Source organism: Scyliorhinus torazame, chromosome 11 (genome assembly GCF_047496885.1).
Source record: "Scyliorhinus torazame isolate Kashiwa2021f chromosome 11, sScyTor2.1, whole genome shotgun sequence".
Lineage (NCBI taxonomy): Eukaryota > Metazoa > Chordata > Chondrichthyes > Carcharhiniformes > Scyliorhinidae > Scyliorhinus > Scyliorhinus torazame.
In genome coordinates this window covers 199,171,821-199,196,071 of record NC_092717.1, presented here as the reverse complement: position 1 = coordinate 199,196,071, position 24,251 = coordinate 199,171,821, and the positions used below count along the sequence as shown (strand labels likewise).

General features: G+C 52.2%; 1 protein-coding gene across 1 annotated transcript in view; it reads right to left on the bottom strand.

Moving 5' to 3' along the window:
• The window catches only part of tg (thyroglobulin), a 613,433-nt gene that overhangs the window by 63,025 nt on the left and 526,157 nt on the right, over positions 1 to 24,251 (bottom strand). The window contains exon 47 of the mRNA XM_072468601.1: positions 1,986 to 2,093. Within this exon, the coding sequence (XP_072324702.1) occupies positions 1,986 to 2,093 (108 nt within the window). The remainder of the gene's footprint in view (positions 1 to 1,985; positions 2,094 to 24,251) is intronic.

The following is a 24,251-nucleotide window of genomic DNA, read 5'->3' as shown; positions in this document are numbered from 1 at the left end:
ATCTGGAATTTTTTGGTCATCAGGCATTTAATTGTCTGAGATTGTGGCTTCTGCCCTCATTGTATCAGACGGCCGGCAGCACTCCCATCCCAGCAGCACCCCCTGGGACCGGTGGCCACTGCTGGGACAGCAGTCAGTGTTGATGAGGTTGGTCGCTGAAGACTGACTGCAAGGTAAGCTGGGTGACTTTGCTGGGGCCAGTCAGGAGATCCCACTGGGGCCATTCAGGCAGAATGTGGCAAGGCGGGAGTCCACGAATTGTAGTCTTTGGGTGGGGGGGGGGGGGGGGGGGGGGATCAAGCAGAGGTGGCCCTTTCCTGGGTTTACCAGGAGTGGGGACATGACTGCCACTGGTAAAATATCAGCGGTGGTCTGAGGAGGCCCTTAAGTGGCTATTAATTAGTCAGTTAACAACCTTGATTGGTCAAAGGGTGGGTGGGCAGTCCATCACCTCCCTTGCACCTGGTAAAATTCCAGTGCAGGTGGGTAGGTGATGTGGATGCCCAACCCCTCCCCGCCCCCAACCCTATCATCCCGCCTGTACTTTTAATTGATCATTTTAATTGATCTGCGTTTGATTATATGAATCTGTTAATCGATCTTTACTCACAGTACTTGATTGGTTAAGCCTGGGTGTGGACTCAAAACAAAGTAAGCAGACACCACAGAAGTGACCAGGAGCTTATCTATAAGCATGAGTGCAGACATTTCATGATTGTAGAGATATTTTAAAACTCTAAACCTGTTGCACACTTTAAAACTAGTGACTACTCTGCATTTCTTTGAGATTTAGAAAATATAAATCATCTAATTTTACGGTCCCACCTGAATGCTCTTGCTAGGCTTTTTCTGGAGGTGGGGGGTGGGGAAAGGGGGGCATAACTCAGGAATATCAAGGAAAATTAGCTGCTACTTGTAGAAACTGTTTCACTGTATGTGACTTCTGAGAGGTGAACGGATCCTGGTTCTCACTCTCTGCTGCTCTTCTCCTTGCTGTCTAGTACAGGTCTCTGAACTGCAGACTGGTGGGCAGCGCGGTAGCACAATGGATAGCACTGTGGCTTCACAGCACCAGGGTCCCAGGTTCGATTCCCCGCTGGGTCACTGTGCGGAGTCTGCACGTTCTCCCCGTGTCTGTATGGGTTTCCTCCGGGTGCTCCGTTTTCCTCCCACAGTCCAAAGACGTGCAGGTTAGCTGGATTGGCCATGATAAATTGCCCTTAGTGTCCAAAAAGGTTAGGAGAGGTTATTGGGTTATGGGGATAGGTGAACGTGAGGGCTTATTGTGGGTCGGTGCAGACTTGATGGGCCGAATGGCCTCCTTCTGCACTGTATGTTCTATGGTGCTGTCACTGGCTATGATCATGTTGGGCCTCATACAAAGTCCAAGCTCTGGCAAGCAAGCCATGGATGCACTATTAAATTTGAATGTGAGTTGAAGAATCGCTCTAATTGAACAATTGACCTGCCTCCCCCAACAGGGTTACACACAAACAGCATAATGTGCTCCAGTTAAATCTGGAAAGTGGGTTTGTGCTGGCTTTTCAATGTGCTGTCATTTTCACCTCCAACCTGCACCCAAACCCATTAGATTCTTAATTTTAACACGCTGCTCAAAGATTCCAATCTTATTTTATATTGCTTGGTTGCTTTAAGAAGAATCATATGTATATAAATGAAAACTAATCGGCTGAAATGCCTCAGCTGTTCCATCAAGTCTGCCCACAGTGGGAAAAAAATGATTCAATTGTGTTCTTTAGGGCAGAAAACCGAGCTGTCCTTAACTGCTCCAGCCTAGGTCTGACTCCAGAGCCACACAAAGTGAGGGACTTATAACTACTCTCTGCAACAAACCCCTCAGTTGTATCAAATGCTTGCACTTCAAGAAGAAGGTCCAGCCCCAGATCAACTATCGCCACTTGTGAAAATGAAAAACAAAAATTATGTTTGGAAGGTCCCTTGACGCCTTGCTGTAAATTCCTTACCTGTGCTGAGAAAGGCTTCCTGGTACGTGGTACATGAAGATATTTGCTTGTGTGCTGTTGGCCCAGTGAGCAGCCATCTTTACAACAGGGCAAATGATGAAATAGTCCCTGTAAAGAAATTATACAAATAACTGACTTTATTAGATCAAATGAAAGAATATAGGAGTATTTGCTTCAGTATTTGCTAAAAGAAAATTGACTTTTTTGTTGAAACTTTTTACCTTCTACTCATCAGAACATTCACAGGAATACAATGTAAGGCAAATGAACAAATTTAATACAGTATGAGGAGAGAGTGCTGATTGGTTGGCAAGTGTACTCTGGGGCGTCATTCTCCGACCCCCCGCCGGGTCGGAGAATGGCCGTTGGCCGCCGTGAATCCCGCCCCCGCCCCCGCCGAAGTCTCCGAAGGGAGAAAAGTCGGCGGGGCGTTAATGGCGCCGCTGCCGCGGAGAATGTCACGGGTCTGCGCAAGGCAGCCGATTTTCGGCCTGCCGATATTCTCCCTTCCGGATGGGCCGAAGTCCCGTCGACGTGATGACCGTTCACGTCGACGTGAATCAAACCTCCTTTTCATCGGCGTGACCCGGTGCTCCAGGCTCACGCCGACCAGCGAGGAGGTGAGTGACGGCCTGGGGGGTTGGCTCTGGGCAGGAAATGGCGTGGCCGCAGACTGATTGCCTGAGGAGAGGTGTGTCTCGGCTTGTGTGTGTGTGTGTGCGGCCGTGGGGGGGGGGGGAGGGGGGAGGGGGGGGTGGTTAGAGTAGGTTGGGCTCCGGGGGAGTGCCGGGGGGGGTCCGTGCCGGGGTGGAGGTTGGGGAGGGGGTCCGTGCCGGGATGGAGGTTGGGGGTTGGGGGGGGGTCCGTGCTGGGGTGGAGGTTGGGGAGGGGGTCCGTGCCGGGGTGGAGGTTGGGGGTTGGGGGGGGGGTCCGTGCTGGGGTGGAGGTTGGGGATGGGGTCCGTGCCGGGATGGAGGTTGGGGGTTGGGGGGGGGGTCTGTGCTGGGGTGGAGGTTGGGGAGGGGGTCCGTGCCGGGGTGGAGGTTGGGGAGGGGGTCCGTGCCGGTGTGGAGGTTGGGGGGGTGGCGTGCCGGGGTGGAGGTTGGGGAGGGGGTCCGTGCCGGGGTGGAGGTTGGGGGGGGGGTCCGTGCCGGGGTGGAGGTTGGGGGGGGGTTCCGTGCCGGGGTGGAGGTTGGGGGTTGGGGAGGGGGTCCGTGCCGGGGTGGAGGTTGGGGAGGGGGTCCGTGCCGGTGTGGAGGTTGGGGGGGTGGCGTGCCGGGGTGGAGGTTGGGGAGGGGGTCCGTGCCGGGGTGGAGGTTGGGGGGGGGGGTCCGTGCCGGGGTGGAGGTTGGGGGGGGGTTCCGTGCCGGGGTGGAGGTTGGGGGTTGGGGAGGGGGTCCGTGCCGGGGTGGAGGTTGGGGAGGGGGTCCGTGCCGGGATGGAGGTTGGGGGTTGGGGGGGGTCCGTGCTGGGGTGGAGGTTGGGGAGGGGGTCCGTGCCGGGGTGGAGGTTGGGGGTTGGGGGGGGGGTCCGTGCTGGGGTGGAGGTTGGGGATGGGGTCCGTGCCGGGATGGAGGTTGGGGGTTGGGGGGGGGTCCGTGCTGGGGTGGAGGTTGGGGAGGGGGTCCGTGCCGGGGTGGAGGTTGGGGAGGGGGTCCGTGCCGGGGTGGAGGTTGGGGGGGGGGGGTCCGTGCCGGGGTGGAGGTTGGGGGGGGTTCCGTGCCGGGGTGGAGGTTGGGGTTTGGGGAGGGGGTCCGTGCCGGGGTGGAGGTTGGGGAGGGGGTCCGTGCCGGGGTGGAGGTTGAGGGTTGGGGGGGGTGTCCGTGCTGGGGTGGAGGTTGGGGAGGGGGTCCGTGCCGGGGTGGAGGTTGGGGGTTGGGGGGGGGGTCCGTACTGGGGTGGAGGTTGGGGAGGGGGTCCGTGCCGGGATGGAGGTTGGGGGTTGGGGGGGGGGTCCGTGCTGGGGGAGGAGGTTGGGGAGGGGGTCCGTGCCGGGGTGGAGGTTGTGGGTTGGTCCGTGCTGGGGTGGGTGATGGGAGGGCAAATGAGTTGGTCCACCTGGCCAGGTGCCAGCCTCCAACAGTTGGACCCATGCGGTCCATGCCACCTGGCTGGGGGGAGGAGGGGATATGGGCAATGATGACATGTCGTCGTTCCCCTCCCCCCCACCAGGCCGTCATGTTTTCAGACCATCCAGCGATGTTGGCCGCCGTGGTGGCAGCCGCTCATGTCTATGTTGCCCTGGATGAGGAGGAGGAGGAGGAGGAGCGTGCCAGAGAGGCGGCGCAGGCTGCCGCAGAGGGGCAGGCGGCAGCCGCCCAGGCTGGAGGGACACCTGACCGACAGGACGAGGAGGGGGAGGAGGACGTCGCGGCCCCACGGCAACGGAGGCACCCGAGGGCGCCCCGTGTGTACCGGCCCCGGCAGTCATACCAGGACCTCACGGACCGGGAATGCAGGAGGAGACTCCGGATGAGCCGGGAAACCGTGGCACACATCTGCCACCTGCTGGCACACCTGTCACCGCGTGGCACTGGCGGGGGACACCCTCTCCCCGTGTCCGTCAAGGTTACGGTGGCCCTGAACTTTTATGCAACGGGGTCATTCCAGGCACCGAGTGGGGACCTGTCCGGCATATCGCAGACATCGGTGCATCGGTGCATCCGGGCAGTGACAGATGCCCTTTATGCCATGGCGCACCGCTACATCCGCTTCCCCGTGGACCGGGCCAGCCAAGATGCCCGGGCCGTGGGCTTCTCTGCCATTGCCGGGTTCCCCATGGTCCAGGGCGCGATCGATGGGATGCACGTCGCCGTGCGGCCACCTGCAGATAACAGGGCCGTGTTCACTAATAGGAAGGGGACCTATTCGATGAACGTACAGGTGGTCTGCGACCACCGCATGATGATCCTGCACGTCTGCGCCCGTCACCCAGGCAGTGTACACGACTCATTCGTGTTGTCGCGGTCATCCATCCCCGGCATGTACGAGGGACGCCATCCCCGGCTGAGGGGCTGGTTGCTGGGCGACAGGGGCTACCCATTGCGATCGTGGCTGATGACGCCTATACGGAGGCCACGCAATGAGGCGGAGAACCGCTACAATGATGCCCATGTAGCGACAAGGGGAGTGATCGAGAGGTGCTTTGGCGTGCTGAAGATGCGTTTCAGGTGCCTGGACCTCTCTGGGGGCGCCCTCCAGTATCGGTCAGATAGGGTCGGCCGCATCATTGTGGTGTGCTGCGTCCCGCACAATATAGCCCAGCAGAGGGGCGATGTGCCGCAGGCAGAGGAGGGCGGAGTGGAGGAGCAGCAGGAAGAGGCGCAGTCCTCCCCAGATGAGGGGGATGGGGGCAATGGTCAGGGCAGACGGGGTAGACACAGACGGGTGGCTGTCCACCGTTACCGGCTGGCCCAGCGGGCACGGGACAGACTGATAGACGCCCGCTTCACTGACTAGATGGGCGTGGGAATCGGGTAGTATGGCCACAGACCGCACACCATGACAACAGCCGACCACCCACACCCCCCACCCATCCACCCACCCAGCACCATCACCCCCCTCCCCAACCCCACACACCCCACCCGCATGCACACCACCCCCCCCCCCCATTGCCGATCCACCTGCGGCACAACGGGCCGGGCTCACCCAGTTGCGGGTGGACGCGTGTCTATCGCAGGCCATGGAGAATGATGACAACCCGCCTCCGATGAGCTCCTGGCTCTACATCGTTGGACTATGTCTGACCCATGGCCACAGTACCACCATCCACCCGGACCATCCCTGCATGCGGCTGTGACACTGCAGCGCACGGTCCCGTCCTCTGCCCGGGGGATGTTGATGGCGGCCCAGGGGGAAGGGGGCAGACTCACCTGGGGCTGAGGTAAGACCACCCCTCACACACACACTTGCGCTCAACGTACATGACACCCCCGCACACTTTGGACAGAGCACAAAGGCAGCTTCGGTAGGTGTAACATTGACTTTAATAACCAAAGGAGTTCATGCACGTGCCCTAGCCCCTAAAACTCATCTGTGCCCTGCACCCGTGCCAACTTACTCAGTGTCTAATTGTTTGGCCTTACGGGCCCTTTGACTATGTCTACGTGGTTCCCCAGACGGTACAGCAGAACTGGAGGTGGACTCCTGTGATTCCTGCCCTCTGACACTGGATCCCTTTGGCGGCCGTTTCCTGGGGCGTCCTGGCCTAGATGGGCCAGGCTGCGGCCCGGGCGACTGGGATGGCGAGCTGCCAGCCTGTCCTGCCCGTTGCCCACCCGATGCACCTGGGACGGAAGGGGGGGAGTCCGAGGTGTCGCGGTGTACCGGGACCTCCCCTACAGAGGGAGCCGGGACGGACCACACCACCTCCTCCTCTCTCGGGGTGCCCGATGGCCCACAGGCCTCTACATGGGTGGGGGATGCGAACGGACTGGCCATCCGACGCGCCCCCGACATCTGGCGCTGCCAGTCCTGGAGGCCCGTGCTGGTATCGACAGGGGTCTGCAGGTTTGCAGCCATGGAGCCCAGGGGGTTGTCGAACCCTGTCTGCGACAGTGCGACGCCAGCTTGCACATGGCCACTGGCGCCGATGCCCTCAGCGATGGCCTGCTGAGACTGGGCCATGGCCTGCAGAGACTGGGCCATGGCCTGCAGAGACTGGGCTATGGCCTGCTGAGACTGGGCCATGGCCTGCTGAGACTGGGCTATGGCGTTGAGCGCCTCTGCCATCTGGCGCTGGCACTGGCTCATGGCCTCCTGTGAGAGGGCAGCCATTTCCTGGGCCACAGACGCCGCCTGCACGGAAGGCCCCAGGCCTCGCAAACCGTTCCCCATGTCTGACACCGTTGCACCCATTGCCTCCACCGCGGACGCCACCCGTGCGGTGTCAGCCTGGGTGGCACGCATGACCGGGACCACTCCCAGCTCCTGGACGCGGGTGGACTCCTCCACCTGCGACCGCAGCCGCCGCAAGCCGGCCGTCACCCTCTTCGCTCGTCTCCGTGTCGGTGGTTGCATCGGATCTATGTGTGGGTGTGGTAACTGCAGGAACCCGGGATCCATCTGGGCGGCAGATGTTCGCTTGGCCTGGGCTGCCCTCCGACCGCCCGGTCCCCTCTGCTGCTCCTACCTCCACCTGCTGTACCGGGACGGCTGTGTTGTGCGCACCAGTGAGTGTACCAGACGCCTCATCACTAAAGTGCCCAACCGTGGTGAGTGTTTCTGCGATGGTGGAGGGGTGTTGGTGACAGCAGTGGCGTTGTGTCGTCCTCTTCGTCCCACTCTGAGTCCATGGCACTTTGGGGTGGGGGTTCGTCTCCACCCATCCACTCTGAGTCACTGTCCGGTATTTCGTCTTCCCGGGTAGGGGTGTCCCGGGTAGTGCTGTCCCGGGTAGTGGTGTCCCGGGTAGTGGTGTCCCGGGTAGTGGTGTCCCGGGTAGTGGTGTCCCGGGTAGTGCTGTCCCGGGTAGTGGTGTCCCGGGTAGTGGTGTCCCGGGTAGGGGTGTCCTGGGTAGTGGTGTCCTGGGTAGTGGTGTCCTGGGTAGTGGTGTCCTGGGTAGTGGTGTCCTGGCTCGGATGTGACGGGGGCCTGTGGCTGCCCCCCTCATCGCTGGGTGGTCGCTCCCGCACGTGACGGTGGTGTCGTCTCCCTGTTGCTCCAGGTCTCTCCGTCTCTCGTGGTGTGCGAGGGGCATCCTGCGGGCGTCGCATGCTGGAGGGTCCGGGTCTCTCCGTCTCCCGTGGTCTCCGAGGGGCATCCTGCGGGCGTCGCATGCTGGAGGGTCCGGGTCTCTCCGTCTCCCGTGGTCTCCGAGGGGCATCCTGCAGGCGTCGCATGCTGGAGGGTTCGGGTCTCTCCGTCTCCCGTGGTCTCCGAGGGGCATCCTGCGGGCGTCGCATGCTGGAGGGTGCGGGTCTCTCCGTCTCCCGTGGTCTCCGAGGGGCATCCTGCGGGCGTCGCATGCTGGAGGGTGCGGGTCTCTCCGTCTCCCGTGGTCTCCGAGGGGCATCCTGCGGGCGGTCTGCATCTGCGGGGATGGGTGCCTGGACGTTTGGTCCTGCGATACACAATGAAGCATGCATGGTTAGACATCAGGCAGTGATCAGGTGATACGGGGGAGGGGGATATAGGGGAGGGGGGATATGGGGACGGGCTGTTGGTGGCTCACTTGCTCGTGGGGCCCCGACCTCTGCATCAGCAACCTCCCGGTCCTCAGGTCCGCCAGCCAGTTCCAGGGCCCTTTCCTCGTGTTCGGTCAGTGGCCTCTCATCAGCGGGCCCTCCTCCAGTCCTCACATGCTCCCTATTGTTGTGTGCGCGCTTCTCCTGGGGGGGGGGGGGGGGGGGGAGAATGGTGGCAGGGGTAAAAGGCAACAGTGTTAGGCAGGTATATGAATGCACGCTATCGGTTGCGCGTGCATTGCAGAGGTTAAGGTTAGGGCTGGATTCACTTGGGGATATGGGGGATATGGGGGAGGGGGGATATGGGGGAGGGGGGATATGGCGGAGAGGGGAATATGGGGGATATGGTGGAGGGGGGATATGGGGGATATGGGGGAGGAGGGATATGGGGGATGGGGGATATGGGGGAGGGGGGATATGGGGGAGGGGGGATATGGGGGAGGGGGGGATATGGGGAATATGGGGGAGGGGGGATATGGGGGAGGGGGGGATATGGGGGAGGGGGAATATGGGGGAGGGGGAATATGGGGGAGGGGGGATATGGGGGAGGGGGGATATGGGGGAGGGGGGAATATGGGGGATATGGGGGAGGGGGGGATATGGGGGATATGGGGGAGGGGGGATATGGGGAGGGGGGATATGGGGGAGGGGGGCATATGGGGGAGGGGGATATATGGGGGAGGGGAGGATTTGGGGAGAGGGGATATGGGGGATATGGGGGAGGCTCACCCTGCCTGCTCTGACGAGGTCGTTCACCTTCTTGTGGCACCGGGTGCCTGTCCGTGGTGTTAGGGCCACAGCGGTGACGGCCTCTGCCACCTCCCTCCACAGACGCCGGCTGTGGCGTGGGGCAACTCTGCGGCCGTGCCCGGGATACAGGGCGTCCCTCCTCTGCTCCACCGCATCCAGGAGCGCCTCCACATCGCGTGACTCGAACCTCGGGGCTGAGCGACGGCCAGCCATCAAGTCGGGTGTTGCGGTCGGGTGTTCCGGTCGGGTGGGGGGGAGCTGCGCGGCCTTATGAGCCGTCACGCCGTGCAGCGCGTATGACGCTGCACAGCGTGAACCACTGCGCAAGCGCGGATCCCGTTACGTCGCTGCTAGCCCATTTCGGGCCGCAGACTATCGGCCCATTTTTATGACGTGACGCAAGTGGGATTTGCGCCGTTTTTTGCGCCGATCGGCGGAGTTTCCGCCGATAACGGAGAATTTCGCCCCTGATTTGTAGAAGCGTTGCCATGGAGAATGCATCAGTTGATGATGACTGACATATATTAATACACAGGACCTTGTTCTATGCAGACAGAAAGAACATGTATACATATTGCACCTGTTTCAACTAAACAAAATAAATGATAGCCATTCGCTGGTTCGTTCCTCAGGGCAATACTTTGACCAATCGGGCTCCAGTTGCCTAGTTTAAATTTGAAATGCCTGGCAGTTAACTGTCAGTCATTATTCATGCGTGTATTCTCCATGGCAACACCTCTGCCAATCAGAGTCCACTTGCCAACCAATCAGCAGTCCTTCTCATACAGTATATATTTATTGATTTCCATTACATTGTATTCTTGCAAATGTCCTGATGAAGGCAAGATGCAAACCTTCAACAATAAATGCATTTTTTAACAAAACAAATATAGGAACATAGGAGCAGGACCATTCAGACCCTCTAAGATAACTGGCAGCCAGCATTTCGTTAAAGGGACCTCTGGAGGTTGCCATTCAAAAGGCAAGTTTAAGTTTTTTTATTTACATCATTGTGGAGCTAGAACCACCAGCCGTGCTCCTCATGGTTCAACATTAAGTGCACAGGCCACTGCCAGTAACTACTTATACCCCACTTCCAATACCCATTCGCCTCATTCTTGTTGACCTCAGTCAGTTTATGAGTCAATTGATCTTTCTGACTTTCCTAAAAAATAAACGCAAAATACTGCAAGATGCCGGAAATCTGAAATAAAAACAGAAAATGCTGGGTAAACTCAGCAGAGTCTGACAGTATCTGGAGAGAGAAACAGAGTTAACATTTTGAGTCCGTATGACTTTTCTACAGAGTAGTAGAAGAGTCACGTTGACTCAAAAGGTTTACCTGAGACGTGATTTAATGGGAAAAAAGAGTCCCATTTTGGGCGCGATTAGCGGGGTGTTTCTCGGTGCTATGAAACGGGACTCTGTTTTTTTTCAGGCCTAGGTGAGGAATGCCCCGCCAAGGCCGCACTTACCTTAATTTCCTGCACTGACGAGCACAGGAAGAGATTGTGGTGCTGTTTTTAAATGCCATAAGACATAGGAGCGGAAGTAAGGCCAATCGGCCCATCGAGTCCACTCCACCATTCAATCATGGCTGATTTCAACTCCATTTACCCGCTCTCTCTCTCCATAGCCCTTAATTCCTCGAGAAATCAAGAATTTATCAACTTCTGTCTTAAAGACACTCAACGTCCCGGCCTCCACCGCCCTCTGTGGCAATGAATTCCGCAGACCCACCACTCTCTGGCTGAAGAAATTTCTCCTCATCTCGGTTCTAAAGTGACTCCCTTTTATTCTAAGGCTGTGCCCCCGGGTCCTAGTCTCCCCTGCTAATGGAAACAATTTCCCTACATCCACCCTATCTAAGCCATTCATTATCTTGTAAGTTTCTATTAGATCTCCCCTCAACCTCCTAAACTCCAATGAATATAATCCCAGGATCCTCAGACGTTCATCGTATGTTAGGCCTACCATTCCTGGGATCATCCGTGTGAATCTCCGCTGGACCCGCTCCAGTGCCAGTATGTCCTTCCTGAGGTGTGGGGTCCAAAATTGCTCACAGTATTCTAAATGGGGCCTAACTAATGCTTTATAAAGCTTCAGAAGTACATCCCTGCTTTTATATTCCAAGCCTCTTGAGATAAATGACGACATTGCATTTGCTTTCTTAATTACGGACACAACCTGAAAGTTTACCTTTAGAGAATCCTGGACTAGGACTCCCAAGTCCCTTTGCACTTCAGCATTATGAATTTTGTCACCGTTTAGAAAATAGTCCATGCCTCTATTCTTTTTTCCAAAGTGCAAGACCTCGCACTTGCCCACGTTGAATTTCATCAGCCATTTCTTGGACCACTCTCCTAAACTGTCTAAATCTTTCTGCAGCCTCCCCACCTCCTCCATACTACCTGCCCCTCCATCTATCTTTGTATCATCGGCAAACTTAGCCAGAATGCCCCCAGTCCTGTCATCTAGATCGTTAATATATAAAGAGAACAGCTGTGGTCCCAACACTGAACCCTGCGGGACACCACTCGTCACCGGTTGCCATTCCGATAAAGAACCTTTTATCCCAACTCTCTGCCTTCTGCCTGACAGCCAATCGTCAATCCATGTTAGTACCTTGCCTCGAATACCATGGGCCCTTATTTTACTCAGCAGTCTCCCGTGAGGCACCTTATGAAAGGCCTTTTGGAAGTCAAGATAGATAACATCCATTGGCTCTCCTTGGTCTAACCTATTTGTTATCTCTTCAAAGAACTCTAACAGGTTTGTCAGGCACGACCTCCCCTTACTAAATCCATGCTGACTTGTCCTAATCCGACCCTGTACTTCCAAGAATTTAGAAATCTCATCCTTAACAATGGATTCTAGAATCTTGCCAACAACCGAGGTTAGGCTAATTGGCCTATAATTTTCCATCTTTTTCCTTGTTCCCTTCTTGAACAGGGGGGTTACAACAGCGATTTACCAATCCTCTGGGACTTTCCCTGACTCCAGTGACTTTTGAAAGATCATAACTAACGCCTCCACTATTTCTTCAGCTATCTCCTTTAGAACTCTAGGATGTAGCCCATCTGGGCCCGGAGATTTATCAATTTTTAGACCTCTTAGTTTCTCTGGCACTTTCTCCTTTGTGATGGCTACCATATTCAACTCTGCCCCCTGACTCTCCGGAATTGTTGGGATATTACTCATGTCTTCTACTGTGAAGACTGACGCAAAGTACTTATTCAGTTCCTCAGCTATTTCCTTGTCTCCCATCACAAAATTACCAGCGTCATTTTGTAGCGGCCAATGTCAACTTTTGCCTCCCGTTTGTTTTTAATGTATTTAAAGAAACTTTTACTATCATTCCTAATGTTACTGGCTAGCCTACCTTCAAATTTGATCCTCTCTTTCCTTATTTCTCTCTTTGTTATCCTCTGTTTGTTTTTGTAGTCTTCCCAATCTTCTGACTTCCCACTACTCTTTGGACATTATAGGCTTTCTCTTTTGCTTTGATGCATTCCCTAACTTCCTTTGTCAGCCATGGCTGCCTAATCCCTCCTCTGATAACCTTTCTTTTCTTTGGGATGAACCTCTGTACTGTGTCCTCAATTACTCCCAGAAACTCCTGCCATTGCTGTTCTACTGTCTTTCCCACTAGGCTCTGCTCCCAGTCGATTTTCGTCAGTTCCTCCCTCATGCCCCTGTAGCTACCTTTATTTAACTGTAACACCTTTACATCTGATTCTACCTTCTTTCTTTCAAATTGGAGATTGAATTCGACCATATTATGATCACTGCCTCCTAAGTGCTCCCTTACATTAAGATCTTTAATCAAGTCTGGCTCATTACATAACACTAAGTCCAGAATGGCCTGTTCCCTCGTGGGCTCCATCACAAGCTGTTCCAAAAAGCCCTCCTGTAAACATTCAATGAATTCCCTTTCCTTGGGTCCACTGGCAGCATTATTTACCCAGTCCACCTGCATATTGAAGTCCTCCATGATCACTGTGACCTTGCCTTTCTGACATGTACTTTCTATTTTGTGGTGCATTTTGTGCCCCCGGTCCTGACCACTGTTAGGAGGCCTGTACATAACTCCCATTATGGTTTTTTTGCCTTTGTGGTTCCTCAACTCTACCCACACAGACTCCACATCATCTGACCCTATGTCGTTTAGTGCTATTGATTTAATTTCATTCCTAATTAACAAGGCAACCCCGCCCCCTCTGCCCACCTCTCTGTCTTTTCGATAGGTTGTGAATCCCTGGATGTTTAAATGCCAGTCCTGAACCCCCTGCAACCATGTCTCTGTGATGTCTACCACATCATACCTGCCAGTCACAATCTGGGCCACAAGCTCATCTACCTTGTTCCGTACACTGCACGCATTTAAATATAGCACCTTTAATTCTCTATTGACCGTCCCTTTTTGTTTTCTTAGTGTGGTGGACCTTGGTTTACCAAGCCTTTCCATACACTGTGTCATATTTTGTGGGATGGGGACAATCGTAACCACTCTTGAGTTTTGTCTGTTCGTGTTTTTTTGTATTCCTAAGCAGCTACGTCCCCGCTGATTACTTCACCTCTTGGTTCCCTGACTTTCCCTTCCCCCCCATCTCGAGCTCTCGACTCCCTACCGCAGCCTCTGTAACCCCCTCCCCTCCAACACCCCAACCTTCTTGCTAGGGGTCCTAGAGCCCCACTCACCCCACCTGATAAGGGCAGGGCACCCCTGGGCCCATTCCCCGACGTGGGAAACCTGCCACCCGGGCACCTTGACACTGCAAGTCTGGCACCCTGGTAGTGCCCCTGACAGCCTGGCAGTGGGAGTGCCATGGTACCACCTTGCCCAGAGTCCAACCACCCAGGGGACTCTGATGTCCTGGGAGACCCGCCAAAGTGCCATTACGCCAGGTTCACGTTTGTATGAACCAGTGCTAAACGGCACCATGGCAAGGTCTCCCAGGCACAAGTGCCCAATTCCGGGCCTTGGGAGACTCAGGTGCAGACATGTTTAAGTGAGACTAACTTAAATATACAAATCTGGATCCTGCCCAATGAGGGCGCGATCCAGATTGCAATTCGTGCGAGATCTCGTGAGGCATCCCGAGCATCGCATTTAACGGCCTTGTCGTGTCCGGAGTCAGGTGTGACAAGGCCGTATGTATGATCGCGCCCCCCCCCCCCCCCCCCCTCCTGTTTCTCTCTCCACAGATGCTGCCGAACCTGCTGAGGTTATCCAGCATGTTCTATTTCTATTTCTACCTGTCATGTCCGGTAAATTAACTCTGAGGTTGTGAACAACAATGAAGGGTGAACCTCTGAACTTGAACTAAATTTGACAATCTTAGTAACCTTATTTGGGTAACCTTATTTAAGCAGCTGTTTGCACAGCCACATTGCAGAACATTTGGAGTTTTATTTGTGGAACTGTGGTGAGGCAAGGGAACAGATTTATTGCTTTATTTATCTAACTTCAGCGAGGAAGCAAAAAAAATCATTATTTTCCTTTAAAACACTTAATTCTCATTTAATCATTTTCCAATCATTCCAGTGGCTATATTTGTCCATCCCTCAATTCTTCAACATGGCAACCCACTTTGGGGGTGTTCTGAACAATACTTAGGATGAGGAAAACTAATTGACTCATCTTAATCTGTCCATCCAGAACAATACCCAGATTGCTTTGTCTAATTGCTTCGTAAATGATTGGTAAATTTTTACAATTACGATTTTTCTCTTTGTAAAGAACTTTCTAGTATCAGCCTTTAAGTTACATTTTATCAATTTGTGGCTAGGTCCCATAGTCCTGCTTCCACTGTTTAATCATTTTCTACGCTTTTTACTACCTTCTACACCTTCATGAGATCATCCCGTAAAGCATGGAGGTAGCCATTGCCTGCCACTTATTCACTTAACAGCCCAAGTCTGAATGTTGTCCAGGTCTGGCTTCAGTTTCAGAGGCATTGTGAATGGCGGTGAATTACTGCAATCATCAGCAAGCCGATGTGTTGGGTGTTCTGGATCACAAACAGGTCACCAACACTGGAAGTGGTGCAACTCTCTTTTATTATAAAGTTAACTATATTAACATACTTGAACTGTGGGTAAATGCAATACCAGCTTTAATTGTTGAGCCTTGCCTAGCCCTAACCGGGTGATGCACTCAGCACATGGTGAATGTCTGTGTTGCAGGCTGTGAGCTCTGTGCTTTGAGCTGGCTGCTACTAGAAAGAGCGGGAACTCTCCCGTCCCCTGTCTTTATATTGCGTGTGCTCTCACTGGTGATTGGCTGCAGTGTTGTGTAAGCTGATTGGTCCCACTGCATGTCCATCAGTGTGTGTGTGTGTCTGCACCATGATATACTGGTGTATATTATGACACAAACGTCCACAGGTCTGCCCTTATATTGGACGGAAGGCAGTTGAAGATGGTTGGGCCTCGGATAAAACCCTAAAGAATTCCTGCAGTAATGTCCTGGGACTAAAATGATGGGTGTGATCTAACCTTAAAAAGAGTGCGTTCTGAACGTCCTGCCGAGTCCGGACTTAGCATCAATTGCTGCACTGAGGAGGCCTGATGAGCGGAGCTCCCCAAAATGTCTCTCGAGCCTCTAACATGACCCCGGGACCCCCCCTAACTCACTTATAAGGGAGTCCCCAAGCACCCACAACCCACCTCATTTGGGCAGGACACCCCCGATCCATGGGATGGGCAAAATGCCAACTCTGCACATTGGCACTGCCAGCCTGACACCCTGGAAGCGGTGGATCTCGCGAGGCGCAACGACCATCAAGAATCCCGTAAAAAGCCTGTCCCGGGGTCTGCCGGCTGCGTTCCGTCCCGATTCTGGCGCGACAGGACCGATAAGTATTCAACAACCACAACCATTTTCCAAACACATTAGAATAGCCCAGCTTAGATCTGAAAGTCAGTACCTATCCCAAAATCATTAAAAGTTTTGCGTTTGGCATATCTATAGTGTGCTGCACTCTGAAGTGAGTCATTCCCATTGAATTTAATTTTGTTCCGGCTAATTGATACCACACTCAGTCAAATGCTGCCTTGATGTCAGGAACAGTCACTCTCAACTTTCCTCTGGAATTCAACTATTTTGTTCAAATTGAACATCGGCTGTAATGAGTTCTGGAGCTGTGTGTTCCAAATTGAGCATTAGTGAGCAGGTCATTGGTGAATAGATACTGCCAGAGAGTGCTATAAATGACACCTTCCATCTCTTTATTGGTGATAGTAGATTGATGGGATGGTGGTTGGCTGGATTGAGTTTATCTTGCTTTTCCTGTGCTAAAATCCAAAATTTCTATCAAGCTGTTCCCCTTTCTCTCTTTCCTATATGCATTTTTAATTTTACCGTGACTCCATCGCCAATCCAGATTTTGCAAATTGAACCTCAAGCAACATTACAAAGGCCAGTAACCCGTGCAACAGAATATATTTGATGTACCAGCAAAAAAAAAAGGAAATATTTGCATTTATGTAATGGCTTTCTATAATTCTCCAATAGAAATGTACCACAAACCGCGGTGAGATAACTAGAAAGCTAATTTGCTTTTTTGATGTATTGTTTGAGGGAGGAATGTTGGCCCAGGCATTAGGAAAACTCAATAATCTTCCTTTTCCACATGCACCTGGCAGGCAGATGGAACCTTGGTTTCACGTCCCCCCAAAAAGTGCCTCCAACAACAGAACAGCGTATTTCCAGACAAAATTAGGAGCTCAGATGCCAGAATGGGGATGAAATCCAAATCCTCTGTTCTAAAGTTAAGAGTGCTACAGAGCCAGTCTAGTTGAGAGAGAGAGAGAGAGAGATGAGTGTTAGATGTAAAATTCTCTTTAGATTTTCCACCTCCCAACTTGCAGAGAAATGGGTGATCTCTGCTTGGAGCCACTCAAAAACAAGAGGCTTATATTATGAAACTCACTGACATGGGAGGAAATTGAATTTGTGGACGCGATCCACTGGCCATGCTACGCTGGAAAAGCAGTTTGCCACAGTGCAACGTGGCCGCTGAAAGCTGGGAGAACCCGCTCGCAATTTCGCGAGACGTTGTGAGCTGAATCCTACCCATAACATTTTGGCAAATCTGCATATCAGAACGAGGCAGTAAGCTTTACACTAAGGTGCAGATTCCCAATGTATCTGAGGCTTTGAGATTCAATATCTTCACCTCGGGTGAGCGCCATTTAGCACTGGTCCCCACAAACGGGGACTAGGTAGAATGGCAGTCGTGGGGGTCTCCAAGGGGATTGGAGGCCCCCAGCTGCATGCTCTTTGGGCAGAGTGGTGCCCTGGCACTGCTGGTGCCAGCCTGGCACCTTGACAGGGTCAGCCTGGCACCTTGGAAGTGCCACCTGGGCGTCAGCCTGACACTGTCAAGGTGCCAGGTGACATTGCCAGCTGGCAGGGGCACTGACAAGGTGGCATTTTCTGTGCAAGCGTGATCGGGCTGGGATTTCCCAGCATGCGTCTTGGGGACCCTCCCATATTGCGTTCAGGTTGAGGGGGGTCGGAGGGGGGGAGAAGGGTTGGGGTTTCTTATGTGGACCTTGGAGATTGGGATGCCATTTAAATATGGCGTCCCAATCTCTCGCTAGAATGGGGAACTCCGGCAAGCGGAACAGGGCTATGTGCGGCCTCGGCCGCGCGTTCCCCGTTTAGGCCCCTTATTCAACACGAACAGCACTGCGAGCGCCAGGAAACACGCGGCTAAACACGCCTGCAAGGGGTCATTGTTCCCTTTTGAGAAGATCGCGTTCTGTATTCCTCGATTCCTGGCATTATGAAGAATCACACAAACTTAAATGTTCTTCAGTGACTATAACAGTCTTGCTTTTGGCCAAATTTTAATATTTATAAAGTGTCCTGCTTGTTAAACTTGAAAGCTCTTTCATCCCCCTGAATACCCTTTAAATGTACAATTCAAGCAGGTATTCTTGGTGCAAATGATGTGCTTCAGAGAAGTACAAGGCTGAAAATGTCATGTTAATGAGGGTGCCTGCTGCTTTTGATTACAGCAATATGCGAGTCTGCCCTAACTACACACAGCATCTGAGTTGGGACGTAAGCAGTTCCAGCTGAATGGTTCTAGTGATCACCCTGGGAACCTGGTCTTCCCTGCCAACAGTTCCATGCTGACGCCAAACTTTGGGAGAGAGCCAGTCACAAGGTGAGGAGAAAACCCACAGATGATGAGAATTCAATGTCGAAGTGCTTTCTTTTCATGCCCTTGAGTAATTTTCTGCAAATTGTAACTGCAGTCTAAAATTAATGAAGTATTTAATTTCAACATGGATTTGTATTTCTTTATCAGTGCAGCGTTTTCTTTTCCTCCAAAATTGTCTTCTTCATCCTATTTTCACTAGGGCAAGGAGGAACTTTAGAAAAGGTCTTGTCCAGTGGGCTACTGAAGCTGAGGAAAACAGCAACTGGTCCCCTGGTCTCGACCTTAGTTACAAAGAAGTCCATGAACTCCTTGTCCTTGTTGGAAATGAGGGTGGTGGAGGCAAGGAAGGGTTTAAGAATATTGGCAATTTAAAATTGACGTTTATTGGCATGGGCAAGATGGATGAATGGTCTCCTTCTGCGCTGTAGCCATTCTATTCCCAACCCACCCCTGTCACCCCCTACCCCTACCTCCTCCTCTGCCCCCCGCCCGCCCACAAGAGCATTGTAGATGTGACATTTAATATCTACAGATGCACTGCAGCAATTTGCAAGGCTAATTTGACAACACTTCCCTCCGCTGTGATCTTTAACACTGGAAAAACAAGTTAGAATATAAATCTCCTTCCTGATGAGTTCCCTTAAGCAGGGGTCAGCAGCAAACACTGACCTACCCTGCTTGCACTCTCCTATTCCCACTCACCAGCAGGAGTTATTGAAAATCTAGCCTCACCCTATCCACAGGATATGCCTGATTTTCTGATGAAAATTCTCAGCACTGTATAGTTAGCTGAAGACAAAACATATAGGTCATGGAATCCTTCCAAACCAAACTTCAGGCCCCATCCATATTCCTTTTTCTCCATTAATCACATCTGTAGTGTCATTAGGAATGCTTAAATAACAGTGATATATGTCCAAACCCCAAGAATGTCAAGCAACTTGGATATTTGGAGGTGATATTATCGAGGCATTGTTGCTTTTGTTTACATATAGCACTCTTGGAGGAGGTCTTTCAACCTCCTTGTCCTGTACCAGTTATTTTAAAGAGCGATCCAATTAATTCCACTTTGTTGCTCTTTCCCTGCAGTCCTGCAAATATTCACTTTCCGAGTATTTATCTGAATCATTTTTGAAAGTCGCTATTAAACCTGCTTCGTCAACCCTTTCTGATGGCACATTCATCTTAAATTGCTCCACTGAGAAACATTCTCCTCAACTCCCCTCTGGTTCTTTTGCAAATTATCTTAAATTAATGGCCTACGGGTATTCATCCTCATGCCAATTAAATATCAACAGGGTTTTTAGCCCCTAATGGGGAAAGCATGGAGAGGGGAGGGTGTGAAAATTGCAACTCTGGTGTGCAGCCATTACAAGTGGGATGGTTGGGGTGCGGGGCTGTGGGGGTGGTGGGGGGCGCTGCTGGATGACAGTTTCCCACACAGTGTGGGGTTGTGATCTCCATTTGGCCATCCAATTCCCCAACTACCTTCTCTTTCATTATGGCTTGGGCAGCACCTTCTATGGTAATGATAGGCGCACAGGCTAGACTTCTCACCAAGTCACAAAAGCTTCATCCTTTAGCAAAAATGGTACCAAACTCACATTCAGGAAGTCCTGCCCTTGACCCCACACCTACCATTTTTGCTGAGGGGAGAAGGGGAGAGGGGTGGTAGTTGTTGGGAGGGTTTTAAACCAATGGAAGGAAATGTTTCACAAGTCCATGGCTCATGGAGGCAGCAGCACATTTAAAAGTGTTGCCTTGCCTCAGAAGCAATTCCATCTCTCAGGTTTCTAAAACACAACTTGTGGGCTTTAAACCTACTGGAGTTCTCTGGAGAATTCATGTACACTTTTGGAGAGCTCAGTTACTCTTTTGTAGAGGTCCTGCACCCTCTTGGAGAAACCAGGGGCGAGATTCTCCGACCCCCCGCCGGGTCGGAGAACCGCCGGGGGCTGGCGTGAATCCCGCCCCCGCCGGTTGCCGAATTCTCCACCACCGGATATTCGGCGGGGGCGGGAATCGCGCCGCGCCAGTTGGCGGGCCCGCTGGATTCTCCGGCCCGGATGGGCCGAAGTCCCGCCGCTAAAATGCCTGTCCCGCCGGCGTAGATTAAACCACCTACCTTACCGGCGGGACAAGACGGCGCGGGCGGGCTCCGGGGTCCTGGGGGGGGTCGCGGGGCGATCTGGCCCCGGGGGGTGCCCCCACGGTGGCCTGGCCCGCGATCGGGGCCCACCGATCCGCGGGCGGGCCTGTGCCGTGGGGGCACTCTTTTCCTTCCGCCTTCGCCACGGTCTCCACCATGGCGGAGGCGGAAGAGACTCCCTCCACTGCGCATGCGCGGGAATGCCGTCAGCGGCCGCTAACGCTCCCGCGCATGCGCTGCCCGGAGATGTCATTTCCACGCCAGCTGGCGGGGCACCAAAGGCCTTTCCCGCCAGCTGGCAGGGCGGAAATTCGTCCGGCGCCGGCCGAGCTCCTCAAGGTTGTGGCTTGGCCCCCAAAGATGCGGAGCATTCCGCACCTTTGGGGCGGCGCGATGCCCGACTGATTTGCGCCGTTTTGGGCGCCAGTCAGCGGACATCGCACCGATACCGGAGAACTTCGCCCCAGACACCCTTTTGGAGAGGTAAGCTACACTTTTGGAAAGGTCAGGTGGCTTTTTGGAGAGGGCAGGTATCTTTTAGGAGAAGTCAAATGCCCTTTTGGAGGGATCACGTACCCTTTTGGAGAGGTAAGGTACACTTTTGGAGAGATAAGATGCACTTTTGGAAAGGTCAGTTGGCTTTTTGGAGAAGTCAGGCACCCTTTTGGAGAGATCAGGTGCCCTTTTGGAGAGATCACGTACGCTTTTGGAGAGGTAAGGTACACTTTGGAGATGTCAGGTGCCCTTTCTGTGGGGTTCAGTATTCTTTCTGACAGGTCCAGGTCCCCTTTTGGGATTGTTAACAGTAGATGTTAATGTGCACAAAAGGAAGCTCTCTGATCATTTAAAACCCCTTCCCTTTAAATTCAGAAAGAAACTAGCCTGATGTAAATCTCAGTTGAAAAATTATAAGTGCTCGCAATTTTAATAAATGGTTGCTGTCAAAATATGAAGGCTTATAGGATTAACGCTGCTTGACTGCTTTGGTAATTTATTATTAGGGGCGGCACAGTGGTTAGCATAGCTGCCTCACAGTTCCAGGGACCCGGGTTCAATTCCGGCTTCAGGTGACTGTGTGGAGTTTGCACTTTCTCCCCCATGTCTGCATGGGTTTTCTCCGGGTGGTCCAGTTTCCTTCCACTGTCCAAAGATGTGCAGTTTGGGTGGATTGACTATGCTAAATTGCCCTTTAGTGTCCACAAGGTTAAACTATTATAGGGATAGGGTGGACCATAAGACCATAAGACATAGGAGTGGAAGTAAGGCCATTTGGCCCATCGAGTCCACTCCACCATTCAATCATGGCTGATTTCAACTCCATTTTCCCGCTCTCTCTCCATAGCCCTTAATTCCTCGAGAAATCAAGAATTTATCAACTTCTGTCTTAAAGACACTCAACGTCCCGGCCTCCACCGCCCTATGTGGCAATGAATTCCACAGACCCACTACTCTCTGGCTGAAGAAATTTCTCCTCATCTCTGTTCTAAAGTGACTCCCTTTTATTCTAAGGCTGTGCCCCCGGGTCCTAGTCTCCCCTGCTAATGGAAACAACTTCCCTACATCCACCCTATCTAAGCCATTCATTATCTTGTAAGTTTCTATTAGATCTCCCCTCAACCTCCTAAACTCCAATGAATATAATCCCAGGATCCTCAGACGTTCATCGTATGTTAGGCCTACCATTCCTGGGATCATCCGTGTGAATCTCCGCTGGACCCGCTCCAGTGCCAGTATGTCCTTCCTGAGGTGTGGGGCCCAAAATTGCTCACAGTATTCTAAATGGGGCCTAACTAATGCTTTATAAAGCTTCAGAAGTACATCCCTGCTTTTATATTCCAAGTCTCTTGAGATGAATGACAACATTGCATTTGCTTTCTTAATTACGGACTCAACCTGCAAGTTTACCTTTAGAGAATCCTGGACTAGGACTCCCAAGTCCCTTTGCACTTCAGCATTATGAATTTTGTCACCGTTTAGAAAATAGTCCATGCCTCTATTCTTTTTTCCAAAGTGCAAGACCTCGCACTTGCCCACGTTGAATTTCATCAGCCATTTCTTGGACCGCTCTCCTAAACTGTCTAAATCTTTCTGCAGCCTCCTCACCTCCTCCATACTACCTGCCCCTCCACCTATCTTTGTATCATCGGCAAACTTAGCCAGAATGCCCCCAGTCCCGTCATCTAGATCGTTAATATATAAGGAGAACAGCTGTGGCCCCAACACTGAACCCTGCGGGACACCACTCGTCACCGGTTGCCATTCCGATAAAGAACCTTTTATCCCAACTCTCTGCCTTCTGCCTGACAGCCAATCGTCAATCCATGTTAGTACCTTGCCTCGAATACCATGGGCCCTTATTTTACTCAGCAGTCTCCCGTGAGGCACCTTATGAAAGGTCTTTTGGAAGTCAAGATAGATAACATCCATTGGCTCTCCTTGGTCTAACCTATTTGTTATCTCTTCAAAGAACTCTAACAGGTTTGTCAGGCACGACTTCCCCTTACTAAATCCATGCTGACTTGTCCTAATCCGACCCTGTACTTCCAAGAATTTAGAAATCTCATCCTTAACAATGGATTCTAGAATCTTGCCAACAACCGAGGTTAGGCTAATTGGCCTATAATTTTCCATCTTTTTCCTTGTTCCCTTCTTGAACAGGGGGGTTACAACAGCAATTTTCCAATCCTCTGGGACTTTCCCTGACTCCAGTGACTTTTGAAAGATCATAACTAACGCCTCCACTATTTCTTCAGCTATCGCCTTTAGAACTCTAGGATGTAGTCCATCTGGGCCCGGAGATTTATCAATTTTTAGACCTCTTAGTTTCTCTAGCACTTTCTCCTTTGTGATGGCTACCATATTCAACTCTGCCCCCTGACTCTCCGGAATTGTTGGGATATTACTCATGTCTTCTACTGTGAAGACTGACGCAAAGTACTTATTTAGTTCCTCAGCTATTTCCTTGTCTCCCATCACTAGATTACCAGCGTCATTTTGGAGCGGCCCAATGTCAACTTTTGCCTCCTGTTTGTTTTTAATGTATTTAAAGAAACTTTTACTATCATTCCTAAGGTTATTGGCTAGCCTACCTTCATATTTGATCCTCTCTTTCCTTATTTCTCTCTTTGTTATTCTCTGTTTGTTTTTGTAGCCTTCCCAATCTTCTGACTTCCCACTACTCTTTGCCACATTATAGGCTTTCTCTTTTGCTTTGATGCATTCCCTAACTTCCTTCGTCAGCCATGGCTGCCTAATCCCCCCTCTGATAACCTTTCTTTTCTTTGGGATGAACCTCTGTACTGTGTCCTCAATTACTCCCAGAAACTCCTGCCATTGCTGTTCTACTGTCTTTCCCACTAGGCTCTGCTCCCAGTTGATTTTCGTCAGTTCCTCCCTCATGCCCCTGTAGTTACCTTTATTTAACTGTAACACCTTTACATCTGATTCTACCTTCTTTCAAATTGGAGATTGAATTCGACCATATTATGATCACTGCCTCCTAAGTGCTCCCTTACTTTAAGATCTTTAATCAAGTCTGGCTCATTACATAACACGAAGTCCAGAATGGCCTGTTCCCTCGTAGGCTCCATCACAAGCTGTTCCAAAAAGCCCTCCTGTAAACATTCAATGAATTCCCTTTCCTTGGGTCCACTGGCAGCATTATTTACCCAGTCCACCTGCATATTGAAGTCCCCCATGATCACTGTGACCTTGCCTTTCTGACATGCACTTTCTACTTCGTGGTGCATTTTGTGCCCCCGGTCCTGACCACTGTTAGGACGCCTGTACATAACTCCCATTATGGTTTTTTTGCCTTTGTGGTTCCTCAACTCTACCCACACAGACTCCACATCATCTGACCCTATGTCATTTAGTGCTATTGATTTAATTTCATTCCTAATTAACAAGGCAACCCCGCCCCCTCTGCCCACCTCTCTGTCTTTTCGATAGGTTGTGAATCCCTGGATGTTTAAATGCCAGTCCTGAACCCCCTGCAACCATG